Source organism: Papio anubis, chromosome 17, assembly GCF_008728515.1.
Source record: "Papio anubis isolate 15944 chromosome 17, Panubis1.0, whole genome shotgun sequence".
Lineage (NCBI taxonomy): Eukaryota > Metazoa > Chordata > Mammalia > Primates > Cercopithecidae > Papio > Papio anubis.
This window is the reverse complement of record NC_044992.1, coordinates 45,192,059-45,214,646: the sequence shown is the minus strand read 5'-3', so window position 1 is coordinate 45,214,646 and position 22,588 is coordinate 45,192,059. Positions and strand designations below refer to the sequence as shown.

Sequence of the window (22,588 nt, the reverse complement as noted above, 5' to 3'; positions counted from 1 at the left end):
GCCTGGTCAACATAGCGAGACCCCCATCTCTATTAAAAAGAAAAAAAAAAAAAAAAAAAGGCCGGGCCCGGTGGCTCACATCTATAATCCCAGCACTTTGGGAGGCTGAGGCGGGTGGATCAGCTGAGGTCAGGAGTTCGAGACCAGCCTGACCAACATGGAGAAACCCCGCCTCTACTAAAAATATAAAATTAGCTGGGCACAGTGGCGCATGCCTGTAATCCCAACTACTGGGGAGGCTGAGGTAGGAGAATCGCTTGAACCTGGGAGGCAGAGGTTGCGGTGAGCCGAGATTGTGCCATTGCACTCCAGCCTGGGCAACAAAAGCAAAAAACTCTGCCAAAAAAAAGAATAGTATGGGAGAAATCATACCTGTTGGTTAACACTATGGTTCCATTGTTTATATCAAGGAAAATTCTGGACATATTTTATTGTCAGGGTCTGTTTTGTGAATACTTTAATTCTCTTGACTTAGCCTATCCCTAGTTCAATTTATATATATAAATTTTGTATCTAAAGAACTAGAGTTATAATCCTATTAGGCTCCCATATAATTGTAAGTCATTACAATTAGTGCAAGAAAGCTAATGTTCTTCACCTCCATGTCTTCCTCATCACTCCTCTGCAACTACCCCAAGAATAAACAGAACCATAGTGGCTTCTCTCCCAGCAGAACAAAGCCAGGACTAGAACCCAGGTTCTGAGGGATGACAGGAATCAAGTTCTATTCAACTTTAGTATTACTAGTTACTACATTTTTTTGAGGACCATCATTATACATTATGAGTGAGTTAAAGGCAGAAAAATGTAAGTTAGAAGGGTTTTCCTAGAAAGCGTTTTATGTAATTCAGTATTACAGGCTGTCTGCTTCCTGTCATAACCCTGAATCACACTGTCTGCCAGGTCAGTGTGGGCCATCCATCTGAGGTTGATGAGATATTTGATGCTATATCATATAGCAAAGGTGCATCTGTCATCCGAATGCTGCATGACTACATTGGGGATAAGGTAAAAAAAAAAATTTAATATTTCATTTTTTATGGTGAAATCATGGAGTTTTGCATGAAAAAAAGTCTCACTTTATTTGGATTAAGTTCCCAAATAGTTTCTGGCTTGTCATTTTTTTTAAATGACCAAAAAGAATGAGAATTCAATTATTTGAAGTTGACTACTGTGGTCTCTTAAATGAATGATGTGCAAGTATGTTTAGGAGTGGGAATGGGAGGCTGGTGTAAAACTTAAGAGCAAGAATAGAAGGCATAGAGTATGCATTATTAAATAAAAGGCAGTAGGCATCAGAGGGATATATATATTTCAGTGTATCTGATACTTGAGTATTTGAGTAAGTTTGTTTTTGATTAATATACAAATATACTATAAATTCTGAGATCTGGATTTTTAAAAATTGTGTTTTCTCAGGACTTTAAGAAAGGAATGAACATGTATTTAACCAAGTTCCAACAAAAGAATGCTGCCACAGGTAATCTTTAATAGCTTGAGATAGAAATGGAGAGAAAGTATTGTCACTCTATCCAGGCTGGGACATTTTATTTTTGTTCTGAATACTTAACTCAAGGTCAGGATCCATGTAATAAATAAATTAGCCTTATTTGAAGCTGTGTTCAGGTTGAATATCTCTAATCTGAAAATCTGAAATTTGAAATGCTCCAGAATCTGAAACTTTTTCTTTTCTTTTCTTTTTTTGAGACGGAATCTCCCTCTGTCGCCCAGGCTGGAGTGCAGTGGCGCGATCTCAGCTTACTGCAACCTCTGCCTCCTGGGTTCAAACGATTCTCCTGCCTCAGCTTCCCAAGGAGTTGGGTCTGCAGGCGCCTGCCACTACAGGAGCCCCCCGGCTAATTTTTGTATTTTTAGTAGAGACAGGGTTTCACCATATTGGCTAGGCTGGTCTTGAACTCCTGACCTTGTGATCCACCTGCCTCGACCTCCCAAAGTGCTGGGATTACAGGCGTGAGCCACTGCACCTGGCCAAACTTTTTCTTTTCTTTCTTTTTCTTTTTCTAAAGTTCTAGGGTGCATGTGTACAATGTGCAAGTTTGTTACATCAGTATACATGTGCCATGTTGGTTTGCTGCACCCATTAACTCATCATTTACATTAGGTATTTCTCCTAATGCTATCCCTCCCCCAGCTCCCTACTCCACAATAGGCCCTGGTGTGTGATGTTCCCTGTCCTGTGTCCAGTTGTTCTCATTGTTCAATTTCCACCCCAAATCTGAAACTTTCTGAGTGCCAACATGATGCTCAAAGGAAATACTCATTGGAACATTTCAGATTTTGGATATTCCAATTATAGATGCTCAGCTAGTAAGTATAATGCAAATGTTCCAAAATCCAAAACAAATATGAAATTGAAGACACCTCTGGTCCCAGGCATTTCGGATAAGGGATACTAAACCTGCAACAAGTCATTGGGTCAACATGAATCAGGACTCATTATCCCTTTCATCATCCTCCAGCATTCTGCTTTCCATAACTGAATATTTTGCCAATTTAGAGAGTCTGGGCCGGGTATGGTGGCTCATGCCTGTAATCCTAGCACTTTGGGAGGCCAGGATTCGAGGACTGATTGAGCCCAGGAGTTCGACACCAGCCTGCAACATAGCGAGACCCCCATCTCTACAAAAAATACAAAAAAAAATTAGCCGGGTGTGGTGGTATGTACCTGTGGTCCCAGCTACTCAGGAGGCTTAAGTGGGAAGGGTCACTTGAGCCCAGGAGTTTGAGGTTACAGTGAGCAATCATGGCACCACTGCACTCCAGCCTGGGCAACAGAACAAGACCCTGTCTCTGAAAAAATAAAAAATAAAGGGAATACAGTATGTGTTGCTTAACAACAGGGATATGTTCTGAGAAATATGTCGTCAGGCAATTTCATCAATATGTGAACATCATAGAATGGACTTACATAAACCTACACAGTATGTCCTAGGCCATATACACCTAGCCTATGTGGTATACCCTGTTGCTCCTAGGCTGTAAAGTACCTGTACAGCATGTTACTCTACTGAATACCATAGGCAATTATAACACAGTGGTATTTGTATACCTAAACATTTCTAAATATGGAAAAGGTACAGTAAAAATACGGTATTAAAGATGCTCCACCAGCCGACTGATATGCCTACAATCCCAGCACTTTGGGAGGCCGAGGCAGGTGGATTGCTTGAACCCAGGAGTTCAAGACCAGCCTAGGCATCATGCCAAAACCTTGTCTCTATAAGAAGTACAAAACTTAGCTAGGTGTGGTGGCATGTACCTGTAGTCCCAGCTACTTGGGAGGCTGAGGTAGGAGGATCACTTGAGCCTGGGAGGTCGAGGCTGCAGTGAGCTGTGATTGGGCCACTGCACTCCAATCTGGGCAACAGCAAAGTGCTGTCTCAAAAGAAAATAAGGGGCTACACCTGAATGCAGCTTATAGGACTGGAAGTTGTTCTAGTTGAGTGAGTGGTGAGTGAATATGAAGGCCTAAGACATTACTGTACACTACTATAGACATTATAAATACTTTACACTTAGGCTACACTAAATTTATAAAAATAATTTTTCTTTCTTGAATAATAAATTAACCTTAGCTTACTGTAACATTTTAAATTTACTTTTTTTTTTTTATTTTTTGATTTTTTTCGATTATTATAATTTTTTTTTTTTGAGACGGAGTTTTGCTCTTGTTGCCCAGGCTGGAGTGCAATGGTACAGTCTAGGCTCACCACAACCTCTGCCTCCCAGGTTCAAGTGATTCTCCTGCTTCAGCCTCCTGAGTAGCTGGGATTACAGGCATGCGCCACCACAGCTGGCTAATTTTGTATTTTTTTTCTTTTTGTTTTTAAAGACAGGGTCTTGCTCTGTCTCTCAAGCTAGATTGCAGTGGTGCGATCTTGGCTTCATTACAACCTCCGCCTCCTGGGTTCAAGTGATTCTCCTGTCTTAGCCTCCCAAGTAGCTGGGATTACAGGTGCATGCCACCATGCCCAGCTAATTTTTGTGTTTTTAGTAGAGACAGGGTTTCACCATGTTGGCCAAGCTGGTCTTGAACTCCTAACCTCAGGTGATGCGCCCACCTTGGCCTCCCAAAGTGCTGGGATTACAGGTGTGAGCCACCGCACTCAGCCTAATTTTGTATTTTTAGTAGAGATGGGGTTTCTCCATATTAGTCAGGTTGGTCTTGAACTCTGAACCTCAGGTGATCCCCCCCTCCGCCTTGGCCTTCCAAAGTGCTGGGATTACAGGCGTGAGCCACTGCGCCCAGCCTGGATATTTTTAAATTGAGGTTAATTGAATGGGTATAATGGTCTTAAGTTTGTCAGTGATTGTTTAGTAGTGATCTTGAACATGTTTCAATTTCTTTCTTTGTTTCTCCTTAACTCATCTGTTTATTTATTATAATTTGTCATTTTTCTTATAAATTAGAATGATTAAGTATATCTCAGAATAAAAGACCAGTTTTGGCCAGGTGTGATGATTCACACCTGTAATTCCAGCACCTTGGGAGGCCAAGGCAGGCGGATTGCTTGAGCCTGGGACTTTGAGACTAGCCTGGGCAACATGGTGAAACCCCATCTCTACAAAAATTGCAAGAAATTATGGGCTGGGTGCAGTTGCTCACGCCAATAATCCCAGCACTTTGGGAGGCCAAGGCGATGGATCACCTGAGGTCAGGAGTTCAAGACCAACCTGGTCAACATGGTGAAACCCCATCTCTACTAAAAGTACAAAAATTAGCCGGGTATGGTGGTGCATTCCTGTAATCTCAGCTACTCAGGCGCCTAAAGCAGGAGAATTGCTTGACCCTGGGAGGCAGAGGTTGCAGTGAGCTTAGATCATGCCACTGCACTCCAGCCTGGCAACAGAGCAAGGCTCCATCTTAAAAAAAAAAAAAAAAAAAATTAGCTAGGTGTTGTGGTGTGCACCTGTAGTCCCAGCTGCTCAGGAGGCTGAGGAGGGAAGATCACCTGAGTCTGGGAGGTCGAGGCTGCAGTGAGCTGTGATTATGTCACTGCACTCTAGCCTGGGTGACGAACTAAGACCCTATCTCAAAAAATACCAGCTTTTATGATAGAATTTACTTAGTTGCAGAAGAGGGCTGGCAAAGGGAATGTTAATTTGGCCCACTGTTTCCTGAACCTGAAAGAACCAAAGAATTAGTCAGCAGTGTAGTGTCAAAAGTTAAATAAAATTTTGCTTTGTTTAGGAAAATAAAAATATAAACATTTTAGATTATCATTGTTTATCTTCTAGAGGATCTCTGGGAAAGTTTAGAAAATGCAAGTGGTAAACCTATAGCAGCTGTGATGAATACCTGGACCAAACAAATGGGATTTCCCCTCATTTATGTGGAAGCTGAACAGGTAAACATATAAAGTCTTTCCATTTGTCTGGTACTGTATTAAATGAAATTCAGTACAATGTATCGCGTTTGCTTTTCTGTACTTTAAGTTTTCTAGTGACATTTAAACCAGCGCTGTTACTCTTTTCTCAGTAATTTTACTGCCTGCATCATTAAAGTTACATGTACTTAAGATATAAAATAAAATGTTACCTGCTTGTCTTGTCTCTGGGGAAAATACTGTAAATTTTTGATATAATTCTAAAACCACCAAATATGGTTTATTCTAGAAATGCAAGGTTGGTTTAACATTTTTTAAAAAATTAGGCTGGGCATGGTGGCTTATACCTCTAATCCCAGCACTTTGGGAGGCCGAGGCGGGTGGATCACTTGAGGTCGGGAGTTTGAGACCAGCTCGGCCAATGTAGTGAAACCCTGTCTCTACTAAAAATACAAAAATTAGCTGGGCTTGGTGCACACGCCTGAAATCCCAGCTACTTGGGAGGCTTAGGCAGGAGAATTGCTTGAACCCAAGAGGCGGAAGTTGCGGTGAGCTGAGATTGTGCCACTGCACTCCAGCCTGGGCAACAGAGTGAGACTCAGTCTCAAAAAAAAAAAAAAAAAAAAAAATCAATATATTGATTTATAATCACTACATTAACAGAATCAAATGCAAATAGCTCATCATCACTGATTAGATGTAGAAAAAACATTTGGTAAAATTTCATACCCACTTATAATATCGATTGTGTAAAGTAGATTTTTAATGTTGGTTGGACAGCAGTGTGATTTTGATTAGAATTGCAATTCATTAATTGGACTGTTATCTGAATTCAGAGAGGAGTACTTCAGTATGAGCTATACTTCAAAAGGACTAAGAATTACACATCATCCTTTAATGCCTACCAAAAAGTGATCTTAACTCAGTTTCATTAAATGAAATTGTTCTCTTCAATTTCGTTGCCATGGTTTTGTGAGCTGCATGGAGAATTAATTCCTGTTCATTTTTAGGGAAGTGGATTCATAGTTCTTTTTTAGTATGTGTTTTTTCTTGTGGTCCTACATTGTCCACAAAGCTAAGTATTTTATTATTATTATTTTTATACTTTAAAAAATTGAGATGAGGTCTCGCTATATCGCCCAGCCTGGTCTGCAACCCCTGGGCTCAAGTGATCCTTCCATCCCTGCCTCCCAAAAGTACTGGGATTACAGGTGTGAGCCACTGCCCACCCAGCCAAAGCTAAGTATGTTTTACAAATAATTTATCAATGTGGCACTCTAAGTTATAAATTTGCTTTTCTGCACTTTGTATTCTAGGTGACATTTAAACCAATTCTTGCACTCAAAATGCTCCCAAATTTACATGGAACATTTTCATATGTAAGCTTGCAGATTACCCTTTCAGAGCCAAATCTTAACTTTAAACATGATTGGATTTTACACTAAAGTGTGCATATTGGAGGACCTCTCAGTTAGATTGGCTGCAATAACTTGGAAAGGCAATTTAGGGAAAGCAGTTGATGGATGATGTTTAGTGGAAAAGAATACCTGTAAGTTTAGTGACCTACCATTGTGACCATTCTATTTCTTTGCAGTCTTTTTTCTGCACTTGGGACTAATCTGTTACAGGAGATGACTAATTGAATTTAATGTTGACACTGCATATAGACTGACTCTTTTAAGAATATTAGGCCGGGCGCGGTGGCTGAAGCCTGTAATCCCAGCACTTTGGGAGGCCGAGATGGGCGGATCACGAGGTCAGGAGATCGAGACCATCCTGGCTAACACAGTGAAACCCTGTCTCTACTAAAAAGTACAAAAAACTAGCCGGGCGAGGTGGCAGGCGCCTGTGGTCCCAGCTACTCCGGAGGCTGAGGCAGGAGAATGGCTTAAACCCGGGAGGCGGAGCTTGCAGTGAGCTGAGATCCGGCCACTGCACTCCAGCCTGGGCGACAGAGTGAGACTCCGTCTCAAAAAAAAAAAAAAAAAAAAAAAGGAATATTAATATACAAAAATTATTGTTACTTTTCACCTCTGGGCATTTCATTCCCTCAAAACTATTAAACTATTGGCTGGGCCAGGCACAGTGGCTCACACCTGTACTTACAATACTGGGAGGCCAAGGTGGGAGGACTGCTTGAGCTCAGGAGTTCAAGACAAGCCTGGGCAACATAGTGAGACCTCATCTCTACTAAAAGTAAAAAAAACTAGCTGGGCACGGTGGCACGTGCCTATAGTCCCAGCTGCTTGGGAGGCTGAGTTGGGAGGATCGCTTGAGCACAGGAGGCGTTAAGGCTGCAGTGAGCTGGTCAACAGAGCAAGACCATGTATTAAAAAACAAACAAACTATTGGCCAGTTGCAGTGGCTCACATTTGTAATCCCAGCACTTTGGGAGGATCACTTGTGTTCTGAAGTTTGAGACCAGCCTGGGTAACATGGTAAGACACTGTCTCTACCAAAACAAAAAAACAAACCCAAAACGATTGAAATGTTAACGATTACACATAAAGCAGATTATTAATCCGTAATTTTTTTCTTAAAGCAGAACACACTTTTAAGAAATAATGGTTTATCAGTTAGAACAGAGAATACTAATGCCACACTTCTAAGTGTTACTGAAACTCTTTCCATCCAGGGGCTTTCAAGGTCTTGCTTTCTTTTGTTGTTTTTTGTCTACAGGCACAGCCGAACTCCTCCTCCATTTTGCATTGTAATAAAAGGCCAATGACCTGGTGCAGTGGCTCAAACTTATACTCCTAGCACTTTAGGAGGCCGAGGCAGGAGGATTGCTTGAACCTAGGAGTTTGAAATCATCCTGGGCAATATTATAGTGAGACCCTGTTTCTAAAAAACTAAAAATAAATTAAAAATATATTAATTAAATTAAAGGCCTGTCTGTTGCTCTTTTTTTTTTTTTGAGACGGAGTCTCACTATGTCGCCCAGGCTGGAGTGCAGTGGCACGATCTCGGCTCACTGCAAGCTCCACCTCCCGGGTTCATGCCATTCTCCTGCCTCAGCCTCCCGAGTAGCTGGGACTACAGGCGCCCGCCACCGTGCCTGGCTAATTTTTTATATTTTTTTATTAGAGACGGGGTTTCACAGTGTTAGCCAGGATGGTCTCGATCTCCTGACCTTGTGATCCACTCACCCGGCCTCCCAAAGTGCTGGGATTACAGGTGTGAGCCACCGTGTCCGGCCAACTCTTAACTCTTTTAAGAATAGGAAAGCTGTGTAACATATCTTGATTATGATCTGTTTCTCACTTTACATTCCCCAAATTTAAATATTTTTACTCTAATTCTGAATCAATGTAAAAGCTTTCAACTTTTTCAAGGACATCTGTGTGATATATAACTGATTATATATATAATTAGTTTCTAATGTTAACGTTCATTAATAGTTTCCCTATGGCATCAAAGTGGCCATTGCTTTCTCACTTAAATTTTTTCTTAGTTTTTCAATTCTATTTCTTGTAGTAAGTTTGTCCATGTAGCTCATTAGCCCAATTTTACATTTGATTTAGGTGATCTTAAGTCTGTTTTATCTTGTGTTATTTGAAATCCAGGATGTGGTAACTAATAAATGACACAAATGACTGCATATTGTTGAAGTGTTTTGTAAACATATGTACTTACCATTGTTGCCTCTGGCGTTTTAGTTATTTGGACTTTTCTCTGTAGTATTACCGTCTTCATCACAATTGTACTTTGTATACTCATGAGACATTTGGTTGTGCTAGTTCCAGCATTTGTCACAGAAATGTTGTCTCCCTCCTCTTCAAAAACAAAAACAAAAACCCCAAATGGTGTCAGTACTATTACAGCCTTTGTTTTGCTTCTTTAGGTAGAAGATGACAGATTATTGAGGTTGTCCCAAAAGAAGTTCTGTGCCGGTGGATCATATGTTGGTAGGTAAATGGCTGTAAGTGGGATATGATTGATGAATTTGGATATTAACTAATACCAGTAGTATTCCAACTAATAGGAAATTTTTCTTTTTTTTTTGAGAAGGAGTCTCACTCTGTCGCCCAGGCTGGAGTGCCATGGCATGATCTTGGCTCACTGCAACCTCCACCTCCTGGGTTCAAGCAATTCTCCTGCCTCAGCCTCCCTAGTAGCTGGGATTACAGGCGTCTGCCATCATGCCCGGGTAATTTTTGTGTTTTAGTAGAGACAGGGTTTCACCATGTTGGTCAGGCTGGTCTTGAACTCCTGACCTGAAGTGATCCACCCACCTCAGCTTCCCAAAGTGCTGGGATTACAGGCGTGAGCCACTGTGCCCAGCTGAAAATTTTTAAGTTTTAATATAATTAAATAAAAGCAAGATGATGATATTAGAACAAAAAAATGATATTTAGGGCCGGGCACGGTGGCTTACGCCTGTAATCCCAGCACTTTGGGAGGCTGAGACGGGCGGATCGCCAGAGGTCAGGGGTTCGAGACCAGCCTGGCCAACATGGTGAAACTATGTCTCTACTAAAAATACAAAACAGCTGGGCGTGGTGGCAGGCACCTGTAGTCCCAGCTACTCAGGAGGCTGAGGCAGGAGAATCGCTTGAACCTGGGAGGCGGAGGTTGCAGTGAGCTGAGATTATGCCACTGCATTCCAGCCTGGGCAACAGAGTGAGACTCCATCTCAAAATAAATAAATAATTAATTAATTAAAAATAAAAATAAATTTAGGGGCTGAGAGCAGGCTGGACAAAATGGCGAAACCCTGTCTCTTAAAAAAAAAAAAAAAAAAAAAGCTGGGCGCAGTGGCTCACGCCTGTAATCCCAGCACTTTGGGAGGCCAAAGTGGGCAGATCATCTGAGGTCAGGAGTTCAAGACCAGCCTGGCCAACATGGTGAAACTCCGTCTCTATTAAAAATACAAAATTAGCCAGGCGTGGTGGCGCATGTCTGTAATCCCAGCTACTCGGGAGGCTGAGGCAGGAGAATTGCTTGAACCCAGGAGGCGGAGGTTGCAGTGAGTCAAGATCGAGGCATTGTGTGTTTCAGCCTGGGCAACAAGAGTGAAACTCTGTCTCAAAAAAACAAGAAAAAAAGAGAGAAATCTTAGCTGGGCATAGTGCTGCACACCTGTAGTCCTAGGTATTTGGGAGGCTGAGGGAGGCAGATTACTGGAGCCCAGGAGTTCAAGGCTGCAGTGAGCCATGATTGTGCCACTCCAGTCCAGCCTGGGTGACAGAGTAAGACCCTGTCTCAAAATAAAAATAAGAAAAAAATTTAGGAAATAAAAAAGGAGATTCACAAGGTATTTATAGTATTTAGTCACTTTCTTAGTTTTTGAAATTCCATGTTTCTGTGTGTTATTGGAGGCTATGATGAATGAATAAAGTTAGTAATACCCAGGAAGTGACGTCTCTAGCCTTAATCTTCCAAAAGAGGACTTTACTGTATGTGTCAGGGGTAAGGGGTAGGTGGGGGGGGTAGGTAATTCTTTTTTTTAATGCTTGGGCATAATAAGTAAATGAGTAAAGTCCAGTGATGATTTACATTTATTATATACCAGTCATTGTGCTACATACTATAACTGGCTCTTATTTTACTCTCTCAGCTTCCTTATAAGGTAGGCCACATTATTTCTATTTTACAGATGAGGAAGCTGCAGCATAGCTTAGTTAAATTGCTCAAGGTCACCTATCTAAGAAGGTAAAGAGTGGGAATTCAAAATAATTGGACTCCATGAATTTATGCTCTTAACTACCATTTTCATATATTTCCATATGTCATTAGATTCTTTTTACCTACAAAATTTTACCCAGGAAATTAAGAGATTAGTTGAAAAAATCAAGGAGTAAAGTGTTTGTCTATATCTTTCTTGCTTCCTTTAAAACAACAGTTCTCAACAAAGGGGAGGTATATATGAGAATCATCAATGCCTTGTCATGTTCCACCCACTAAAAATCTGATACATTCAACTCAGTTAAGACGTATGGCCTTTTTATTTTATTATTTTATTTTTTTTTGAGACATAGTCTCGCTCTATCTTTCAGGCTGGAGTGCAGTGGCATGATCTCGGCTCACTGCAACCTCTGCCTCCCAGGTTCAAGCGATTCTGTGCCTCAGCCTCCCAAGTAGCTGGGATTATAGGCACCCATGACCATGCCCAGCTAATTTTTGTATTTTTAGTAGAGACGGGGTTTCACCATCTTGGCCAGGCTGATCTTGAACTCTGACCTCGTGATCCACCCGCCTTGGCCTCCCAGAGTGTTGAGATTACAGGCATGAGCCACTGTGCCCGGCCTGATTTTTTTTTTTGGTGAGACAGCGTCTTGCTTTGTTGCCCTGGCTGGAGTGCAGTGGTGCAACCTCGGCTCACTACAACCTCTGCCTCCCAGGTTCAAGCCATTCTCCTGCCTCAGCCTCCTGAATAGCTGGGATTACAGGCGCGTGCCACTACCCCCCGGCTTATTTTTGTATTTTTAATAGAGACAGGGTTTCGCCATGTTGGCCAGGCTGGTCTCGAACTCCTGACCCCTGGTGATCCGCCTGCCTCAGCTTCCTCCCAAAGTGCTGGGATTACAGGCGTGAGCACCATGCCCAGCCTAGAGTTACTTTTTTTTTTTTTTTTTTTTTGAGACTGAGTCTTGCCCTGTTGCCCAGGCTGGAGTGCAATGGCGTAATCTTGGCTCACTGCAACCTCCGCCTCCTGGGTTTAAGCGATTCTCCTGCCTCAGCCTCCCAAGTAGCTGGGATTAACAGGAACACACCACTATGATTGGCTAATTTTTTGTATCTTTAGTAGAGACAGGGTTTCACCATGTTGGCCAGGCTGGTCTTGAACTCCTGACTTCGAGATCTGCCCACCTCAGCCTCCCAAAGTGTTGGGATTACAGGCGTGAGCCACTGTGCCCGTCTACAGAATTATTCTTTTAATGAATATATCTAACAAGACTGGGCACAGTGGTTCACGCCTGTAGTGTCAGTACATTGGGAGGCCAAGGTGGGCAGATTGCTTGAGCCCAGGAGTTCGAGACCAGCCTGGGCAACATGGCAAAACCTCATCTCAAAAAATAAATAAATAAAATTAGCTTGGCATGGTGGCATGCATCTGTAGTCCCTGCTACTTGGGAGCCTGAGTTGGAGAACTGCTTGAGCCCATGAGATTGAGGCTGCAGTGAGCCGTGATCGTGCCATTGTACTCTAGCCTGGGTGACGGGGCGAGACCCTATCTGGGGGAAAAAAAAATATCTAACAAGTCAGATGACAGTTTTATTATCCAAATAAATCTGTACATGTTACAGTTGCCGTTTTCTGCCTCTTACCTATAATCTACATTGTAGTACTGACAGGTTTTTCTAATACTCTGTGACCAATAGAGGCAACATTAAAACTTGCAGTATCCCAATATTGGAGAAGTTTTACTTTGTGATTTAACCTGATAGCATAAAGCTATGTCATTTATTAAAGTAGCTCCATTTCCATTAATGTACTGGGCAAGGACTCTTTTTTGTTTGGCATCTTAATGCCAAGTCTGTTTTGCTGTCTGATATATAAGACAGTGTTTCTGCCTTACAAAAGCTTTGGCTTTTAGATATGAGTCCTCTGTGATGGAACATTACAGCTCCCAGGATGTATCCTGTCTATCACAACAATAAAAATCAACCCTTTGATATTTCAGCAGTGTGTATACCTGTTAAGGCCTACACCTTAGAATTTGTTTTTAAATGATATATGAAGGCTGGGCATAGTGGCTTACACCTGTAATCCCAGCACTTTGGGAGGCTGAGGTGGGTGGATCCCTTGAGGCCAGGAGTTCGAGGCCAGCCTGGCCAACATGGCAAAACCCCATCTCTACTAGTAAAGTACAAAAAAAAAAAATTGTATGTTTTTGGGCATGGTGGCACGTACCTGTAGTCCCAGCTACTCAGGAGACTGAGGCACAAGAACCTCTTGAACCCGGGAGGTGGAGGTTGCAGTGAGCTGAGATCACGCCGCCACACTGCAGCCTGGGTGACAGAGCAAAACTCTATCTCCAAAAAAAAAAAATACATATGCATATATAGTAATAAATGCTATGTGAGAGCCTTCACCTCCTCACAATTTAACAGTAAAATTGCTGTCTTTGCTCTGTAAGGGGAAAATGATAATTAAGTTTAAGTCATTGCATTTGTGATTCTTCAAGTGAGTTAACTGCTTTCTTTTTTTAGACAACATGTTGTGATTTTGTTAGTAGATTATCCCTTCCTTTGCACTGATACTATTCAGGTTATCTGGAAGAGTTCATGTACCACTAAGAATGAACTACTGACTTAAGAGTTAGGCTTAGGCTCCTGGTTAGAACAACACCACTCCTCTCTCCACCTTACCTTCTGTTTGTCCCAGTGCAAAATTTATTTGTTCTTCTCTTGCTTAGGTGAAGATTGTCCCCAGTGGATGGTCCCTATCACAATCTCTACTAGTGAAGACCCCAACCAGGCCAAACTAAAAATTCTAATGGACAAGCCAGAGATGAATGTGGTTTTGAAAAATGTCAAACCAGACCAATGGGTGAAGGTGAGTTCAGAATCTTACCTAAACAGATTTCTCTCACTTAATGTATACATCTTATGACTGGCTTTAAATTCTGCTTCAGGTTAGTAGTTTCAAAGAAAAAAAAAAAACCCTAAGCTTTCCTTTGTGAAATTTAGGATGAATTTTCTTTTTTTTTTTGAGATGGAGTCTTGCTCTGTCGCCCAGGCTGGAGTGCAGTAGCACGATCTCAGCTCACTGCAAGCTCCGCCTCCCGGTTTACGCCATTCTCCTGCCTCAGCCTCCCGAGTAGCTGGGACTACAGGCGCCCACCACCTCGCCCGGCTAGTTTTTTGTATTTTTTAGTAGAGACGGGGTTTCACCGAGTTAGCCAGGATGGTCTCGATCTCCTGACCTCGTGATCCGCCCGTCTCGGCCTCCCAAAGTGCTGGGATTACAGGCTTGAGCCACCGCGCCCAGCCTAGGATGAATTTTCAAATAGTATTGTCCAGACATTTGTCAGATGTTAGGGAAGGTAGTGGTAGAGAAGCAGATCCAAAGGCATAGGACTAAGGAGGAGAAAAAAAAAAAAAGTAGATGGAGTGTAAGCTTATATGAACCAAAATATTTGTAGTCTCACACCTTCAAACTCTCCTGCCATTATAATGAAAGGTTAACTTCAATGATGTGTTGTCACCATATGTGTAGTACTATAATCCAGTGAGAGCAGACATATATAATAATCGGTTTGTGTCACTGAAATGTAAAATTCCCTAGCTGGTATTTCAAAACCATTTCACAGAAATACCAATAGGTAAGAATTATTTTTCATTATTCTGTACTCTGTACCTTTCATAATGAAAGTATTTACTACAAACTCTTAATTATATGTTCCTAATAGGAATTACACATTGTATCAGACATTTGTGCTTTTTTGAAAAAAAAGCCAGCCAGGTGCAGTGGCTCATGCCTGTAATCGCACTTTGGGAGGCTGAGGCAGGCATCACAAGGTCAGGAATTTGAGACCAGCCTGACCAACATAGTGAAACCCTGTCTCTACTAAAGATACGGAAAAAAAATTAGCTAGTTGTGATGGCGTGTGCCTGTAATCCCAGCTAGTCAGGAGGCTGAGGCAGGAGAATCACTTGAACCCAGGAGGCGGAGGTTACAGTAAGCCGAGATCGCACCATTGCACTCCAGCCTAGATGACAGGGCGAGACTCCATTCCCGCCCCCCCACCCCCAAAAAAAAAGAAGCCATTTTTCTGTTTATCAACTTTTTTTTTTTTTTGAGTTGGGGGTGTCACTATATTGCAAGATTCAAACTCCTAGGCTCATGTGATCCTCCCACTTCAGGCTCCGGAGTAGCTAGGATTATAGTCATGAGCCACCATGCCTGGCATTGTTTTACTTTTTAAAATATATATTTAAAATACACTCACTGGAATATTACCATTTGAAATTATAATCTGGAAGATTATGTTGTAGCAATATGAAAAATTTCTTATAAATGAGAAAAAAGTTATGTACACTACAATTTTGATTAAGTTAAATAAAGGGAATCGATAAAGTGATAGTTGCATTAAAATTGTAGGGGTGGTTTTTAAAATATTTACATATAAATAGTAAAATATTTATATCTTACTGTTTTACCATTAAACTATTTTGAATACAAATGTTCTCAAAAATATTTTTTGGCTATTGGTAAATAGCCTATAGAAAATAATGCAGTTGCCAGGTGCAGTGGCTCATGCCTGTAATCCCAGGGAGGCTGAGGTGCGATGAATCACCTGAGGTCAGGAGTTCAAGACCAGCCTGGCCAACATGGTGAAACCCTGTCTCTCCTAAAAATATAAAATTAGCTGGGTGTGGTGGGTGGTGGGTGCCTGTAATCCCAGCTGCTTGGGAGGCTGAGGCAGGAAAATCACTTGAACCTGGGAGGTGGAAGTTTCAGTAAGCTGAGATCACGCCACTCCCCTCCAGCCGGGGTAACAGAGCAAGACTCCATCTCAAAAAAAATAATAATAAAAGAATAATGCAGTCAGTAATTACCTCACGCCAAAAATCTTATGAAATTGCCTTTTAGGTCTATGTAATTCTTTAAAATTGGGATCTGAAAATTGTTATTCTGTTCAGTCTCTGTGCTTATAAGATCAATGTTTGTAAAGGGCTAAGCTTTCTTAGAGATTCCATTGTCCAAGTGTTTTCATATATATTAAGTATTTTCTGTAAACCTAAAATTGAGGTTAGAAATAGAAACTTACCCACATTATTTTGTCCCTTCCATGTTCTTTCTACTGTCTCTCACTTTGGCCCCCACAATTTCAAGTTTCCCTTTTCTTTTGTCTGCGTATTCATTCTTTCTTGATGTGTTGTCTTGTTTTAATTCATTAGTTGGCATAGATGGTCTTAATTGTTTTTCATCCATATATATCTAAAACCAGAACTCCTTGTAAACATACAAAAGGTTGATTTAAAAAATTAATGGAGCTGTTTAATAGTACTTACTGGATATCTTTGCAGTTAAACTTAGGAACAGTTGGGTTTTATCGGACCCAGTACAGCTCTGCCATGCTGGAAAGTTTATTACCAGGCATTCGTGACCTTTCTCTGCCCCCTGTGGATCGACTTGGATTACAGAATGACCTCTTCTCCTTGGTAAGCATCTGTGACTTAAGTAATATGATGGATTTTGCTGATTAAAAGATTTTGTTTTTCCTGGAGTGTCTGAAACATAATTAGAAGAATATGGGTCTTCATGAAGGTTAAAAACACCTTTGGGACTAGAGCAAATGACTGATTTTTAATATGACAAGATTGAGGCTATATAATTTAAATCCCATTTCACTACTCCTGAGCCAGCTTTCTGAAACTCTTAATTAAACTATCCTTTGTAAGGCAAAAATTCCTTGCTTTTCAGTAGAAATAAATATGAGCCTTGAAGAAATGACCCTACTGATAGGTTTTTAAAATAATTAAGTCAGAGTGATTTTATGTTTTTTTTTTTTTTTTTTTTTTTGAGACGGAGTCTCGCTCTGCCGCCCAGGCTGGAGTGCAGTGGCCGGATCTCAGCTCACTGCAAGCTCCGCCTCCCAGGTTTACGCCATTCTCCTGCCTCAGCCTCCCGAGTAGCTGGGACTTTTGTATTTTTTAGTAGAGACGGGGTTTCACCGTGTTAGCCAGGATGGTCTCGATCTCCTGACCTCGTGATCCGCCCGTCTCGGCCTCCCAAAGTGCTGGGATTACAGGCTTGAGCCACCGCGCCCGGCCGATTTTATGTTTTTCTAAATAGTGGTTGTACTTTGCTGGGAAAGCTAGAATTTTTAAACATTGTGTTCTTATTTCAAATTGTATCCCATTAGCTTTAGAATTATATTTATATTTGGCTTTCTTCCAGAAAGGATTTAAAGCAGCAATTAGTATTATTTTCTTTATGACTTCAGCATAGGTTAGGTAATTTCCAGATGTCTTTATGATAAAATTGTCATATTCCTCCTAGTATTCCTTTAAATTGGACTGGAAATTTTCCCTCCCCTCTGCAGTCATTGGTTTTGGATTCCGCCTTTGTGTAAACACAGATTAGCATTGATGCACAAAACCTCACATCTGCTGATCTAATTGCCGAGAGAGACCTGTCCCAGGAGAGTGAGCTGTTTGTGCAGCTGGCTGCTGTAACAGAAGTTCTTTTTCCTAACTCTGTTAGTTCTGAAAGGACTTTGAATTTGTAGTGCCTTCTAGTTTATGTTCTTTTAGAAATGAGTAAAGGAGAGGCTTAAGTTGACACAGTTTGCAGGTCCAGCTTTGAAAGAATGTCAAAAACTAAAGCTCAAACTATTTTTGCAGTTTTTCTGAAAGTATGAAAAATTTCAAAACAGTAACAAAACCAAGTCCCCAGAAACTGAGTAGAAATAGAAGTTAACTGGTTTGTTGTTGTTCTCAAATTGATGGGACTTTTAGTTTAATTTTTTAAAGTAGTTCTTGTATAAATAGCAAATGATTCATTCTAATATTTCTGTAAAAAAAGAAAAAAGAAAAAATAACAAAAGAGTAAAGAAGGAATGTTGTCTGAATAGGATTTTTATTCTAACAGTGTTCTGAACTTATACAGTCCCATTTCCTTAAACCAAAGAAATTGCTAGCAGTAGTTAATGCCAAAAATGCATGCTTATGTTTTTTGGTTTTGTTTGAAGACTAGGTTAATTTATGTTTTTTCCTATCCCAGGCTCGAGCTGGAATCATTAGCACTGTAGAGGTTCTAAAAGTCATGGAGGCTTTTGTGAATGAGCCCAATTATACTGTATGGAGCGACCTGAGCTGTAACCTGGGGATTCTCTCAACTCTCTTGTCCCACACAGACTTCTATGAGGAAATCCAGGAGTTTGTGAAAGATGTCTTTTCACCTATAGGGGAGAGACTGGGCTGGGACCCCAAACCTGGAGAAGGTAATGCATATACTAAATGGAGAAAGAATTAGGCAGAAGTTGGTACTTTTTTATGTGGTTAACAATATAATTAATATCATCTTTATATCTACTGGATGTTACTATATATTCAGCAAGCCAGAAATTAAGACTTGAGTCTTTTAAGTCTGCTGGTGAAGTTACATGGGTTACCAACATAGAAACAGTAGTGGTTATGTGTGTTCATTGCTAAATATAATTTGTGCACATGGTGGAAATAAAAGTCTTTTGCAGAATTCCAAAGGCCTATTTTTAGTCAAGAAAAGCTAAAGGGAATTTTAGGTTATTTTATTTATTTATTTATTTTATTTTTTTGAGACGGAGTTTTGCTCTTGTTGCCTAGGCTGTAGTGCAATGATGCGATCTCGACTCACCGCAACCTCCGCTTCCTAGGTTCAAGTGATTCTCCTGCCTCAGTCTCCCAAGTAGCTGGGATTACAGGCATGCACCACCACGCTTGGCTACTTTTGTATTTTTAGTAGAGACGAGGTTTCACCATGTTGGTTAGGCTGGTCTCAAACCCCTGACCTCAGGTGATCTGCCTGCCTCCGCCTCCCAAGTTTTATTTATTATTACCGTACATACCAGGCACCTTTATGTATAACTTGTAAAGGCGCTGAGAGACATAGGGGCCAGCTTTTTGAATTAAGGAAATTATTTGCTTTCTACATGTGTTCTCTGCTCTGTGGTTATTTCTGTAAGCATATATTTACTCTTTTTGCTCTCACTGAAATATTGGGAATGATTATTTAAAGGTTTTACATATCATTATTTTTTATCATCTGCTGATAACTAAAGGTGGTGTTTCCTCCTGATCAGTCTTGATCTGGAAGTCTTTTGTAATAAAAATAGTAGCAATACCTAGAGCTCTGTCTTTTTTTTTTTTTTTGAGCTAGAGTTTCGCTCTTGTCACTCAGGCTGGAACGCAATGGCGCCATCTTGGCTCACTGCAACCTCTGCCTCCTGGGTTCAAGCGATTCTCCTGCCTTAGCCTCCCGAGTAGCATACCACCATGCCTGGCTAATTTTTGTATTTTTAGTAGAGACGAGGTTTCATCGTGTTGGCCAGGCTGGTCTTGAACTCCGGACCTCAAGCGATCTGCTTGTCTCGGCTGCCCAAAGTGCTGTATTACAGGTGTGAGCCACTATACCTGGTCCCAGCTTCTATGTCTTTTCTTCATTGATTCAACAAATATTTATGTAGCTAGTAAATGCCATATACTATTCTAAGAGCTGGTGATACAGCAGCAACCCAAATATTGCCTTATATGGCTTACATTCTAATAGGAGACATAGCAAATAATTAAATGTATAAGATCTAGGTGGCAGGAAGTATCATTAAGAAAAATAAAGGTGTCAGATAATAAGGAGTGCTGGGCCACTGTTTTTTAGAAAGTGTTTGGGGAAACTGTCTGTAATAAGGTGATATTGAGCATAAACTGAGACATGAAGGACAGAGTTATGAGGATACCTAGAAGAAAAGTGGTTCAGACAGAGGAAACAGCAAGTACAAAGGCCTGAGATGGGAGCATGCTTAGGGTATTCGAGGAATAACAAGAAAGCTGCTGAGTTCAGGATAGGATTGAGTAGGAGAGGGCAATGGGAGACCTTTCTGATCCTATAGAACCTGTTTGCTACAGTGAGAAGTTTTTTGACTTTCACATTGAGTGATATGACACGCTAATTAGGGAGTTTTGGGCAGGGGAACTTGATTTGATTTACTCGGCTTTCTGAAGAACAGACTAAAAGAAGACGAGAGGAGGCAGGGAGACCATTCAGAAGGCTATTTTAGCAATCCATTTGAGATGCTGGTTGCAACTAGAACTTAAAGGTGGTAAAGTCTCTGTATATTTTGAAGGTGAAACTGAAACTGTTGGTGAAGGATGGACTGTGTGGTGGAAAGAAAGAGAAGTGTCATCAAATTCTGGCCTGCAGAACTGGAAGAATGAAGTTGCCATGTATAGGGATAGGGAAGACTGCCGTAGAAACATTTTTTTCTTTTTTTTTTTTTGGAGACAGAGTCTCGCTCTGTGCCCCAGGCTGGAGTGCAGTGGCTCGATCTCTGCTCACTGCAAGCTCCGCCTCCCAGGTTCACGCCATTCTCCTGCCTCAGCCTCCTGAGTAGCTGGACTACAGGTGCCCGCCACCGCGCCCGGCTAATTTTTTGTATTTTTAGTAGAGATGGGGTTTCACCGTGTTCGCCAGGATGGTCTCGATCTCCTGACCTCGTGATCCGCCTGTCTCAGCCTCCCAAAGTGCTGGGATTACAGGCGTGAGCCACCGCGCCTGGCTTCATTTTTTTCTTTTAAAGATACAAAGTCTCGCTGTGTTGCCCAGGCTGGAGTACAGTGGCGCAGTCATAGCTCACTGCAGCCTCAAACTACTGGGTTCAAGCTATCCTGCTGCCTCAGCCTCTTGAGTATTTGGGACTACAGGCATGCACCATAACCAGCTATGTTTTTTTTTTTTTTTTGTAGCGATGGGATTTCACTGTGTTGCCTAGGTTGGTCTTGAACTCCTGGACTCCAGAAATTCTCCTGCCTCAGCATCCCAAAGTGCTGGGATTGCAGCCGTGAGCCACTGTGCCTGGCATGGAAGCATATTTGGGTGTAAAAGGGAATCAAGGGCCAGGCGTGGTAGCTCACACCTGTAATCCCAGCACTTCGGGAGGCTGAGGGGAGTGGAACACCTGAAGTCAGGAATTTGAGACGAGCCTGGCCAACATGGTGAAACCCCATCTCTACTGAAAATACAAAATTAACTGGGCGTGGTGGCTCACGCCTGTAGTCCCAGCTACTCAGGAGGCTGAGACAGGAGAATTGCTTGAGTCCTGGAGTTCAAGCCCAGCATGGGCAACCTCATGTCTTTAAAAACCAAAACAAAACTGGGTGAGATCAACCAGTGACTGAGTATAAGTGGAAAAAAGAGGTCTGAGTTCAGGATTTAGAGATTGTGTAGAAGAGGAAGAATCAGCAAAAGAGACAGACTGGCCAGTAAGGTAGAAGTAGGAGAGCCAGGAGAGAGAAAGGGTATCCCAGAATTTAAATAAACAGTAGATGAAAAGAAACAGTAGATGAAGGCAGAGGGAATGTGATCAGCTATGTCAGATGCTACTACACTAAATCAAATAGAATGATGAAGCCTAATTCAATATTACATTTAACAATTTTTGTGTAGTAGTGGGGAACAATAATGAATTCTCCACTTTTGCAGCAGGTTCTTTAGAATGGAAGGAGAGGAAATGGAGACAACACACTTAGACAACTTTTTAAAGGAGTTTTGCTGAGAAGATCAGAGAAAAGGGGTAGGCGAGAGAGAGGTGGGGTAAAGGAAGGAATTTTTAAGTTGGGAGATTTTATACTACATTTTTCTGCAACTATTTGAACATAATGCAGTAGTAATGGAAAAATTCATGTTGTGAGAGAGAGGGGTTATTGCTGTAGTGACAGCTGAATAATCAAGAGGAGTTGAGATCCAGTGCTGAAGTTAAGGAGTTGGTTTTAGATAGGAGCACAGATGAATAGTGACAAGATAGGAGTACATGGACACAGATGCAGGTAAATTAATGGGTGTTGCACTTTTCTTTCATGATGATAATGTGACACTTTTTGACTTCAAAACCATCTTTACAATATAGGGAGAATGCCTTCAATTTCCTAGCTGCCAGAATTATAAATTACTTCTTGTAAGAATCATCACAATAATGTGTAGTTATCTATTGATCTCTGATGGTTTTCTTAAAATTATTTTTGATTAAATTATGATTTAAATATAGCAAAATGCATAATCTAAATGTTACAGTTCCGTGACTTTCGGCAAACACATACCACATTTCCATCCCTCAGAAAGCTGCTTGAGGCTCCTTCCTAATTGGTCCCTACTACTTGAGCCTCCCCTGCCCACCCCACACAGGCACATGCCATTCTGATTTCTTTCACCTACATTAATATTTATCTCTTCTATTTTATATACATAGAATCATATAATGTGTGTTCTGTTCTTAAACCTACCTCTCTCACTCAGCATAATGTTTCTGAGATATATCCAGGTTGTTCATTGCTTTTTATTGCTAAGTAGTATTTCATCATATGAATATACTACATTTTATTTATCCATTGTACCGCTGCAATTCATCAGATTTGTGTGTCGTTAACTGTTGTTTTTTTTTTCTCAATCATTTATTGCCTGGGTGTTAACTTTTTTTGAGATATAATTCACATACCATAAAATTCACCCTTTTAAAGTATACAATTCAGTATTTGTTAGTATGTTCACAAGATTGTGCAACTATCACCTCCATATTTCCAGAACAATTTCTTCACCTT

At 41.1% G+C, this 22,588-nt stretch overlaps 1 protein-coding gene across 9 annotated transcripts in view; it reads left to right on the top strand.

Moving 5' to 3' along the window:
- The window catches only part of NPEPPS (aminopeptidase puromycin sensitive), a 107,145-nt gene that overhangs the window by 71,115 nt on the left and 13,442 nt on the right, over nt 1–22,588 (top strand). For all 9 annotated transcript variants that reach the window (XM_021929134.2, XM_021929129.2, XM_021929128.2 and 6 more), the window contains 7 exons: nt 904–1,008; nt 1,420–1,480; nt 5,260–5,369; nt 9,193–9,256; nt 13,711–13,850; nt 16,328–16,462; nt 18,027–18,246. In XM_021929134.2, coding sequence (XP_021784826.1) covers nt 904–1,008; nt 1,420–1,480; nt 5,260–5,369; nt 9,193–9,256; nt 13,711–13,850; nt 16,328–16,462; nt 18,027–18,246 — 835 coding nt within the window. The remainder of the gene's footprint in view (nt 1–903; nt 1,009–1,419; nt 1,481–5,259; nt 5,370–9,192; nt 9,257–13,710; nt 13,851–16,327; nt 16,463–18,026; nt 18,247–22,588) is intronic.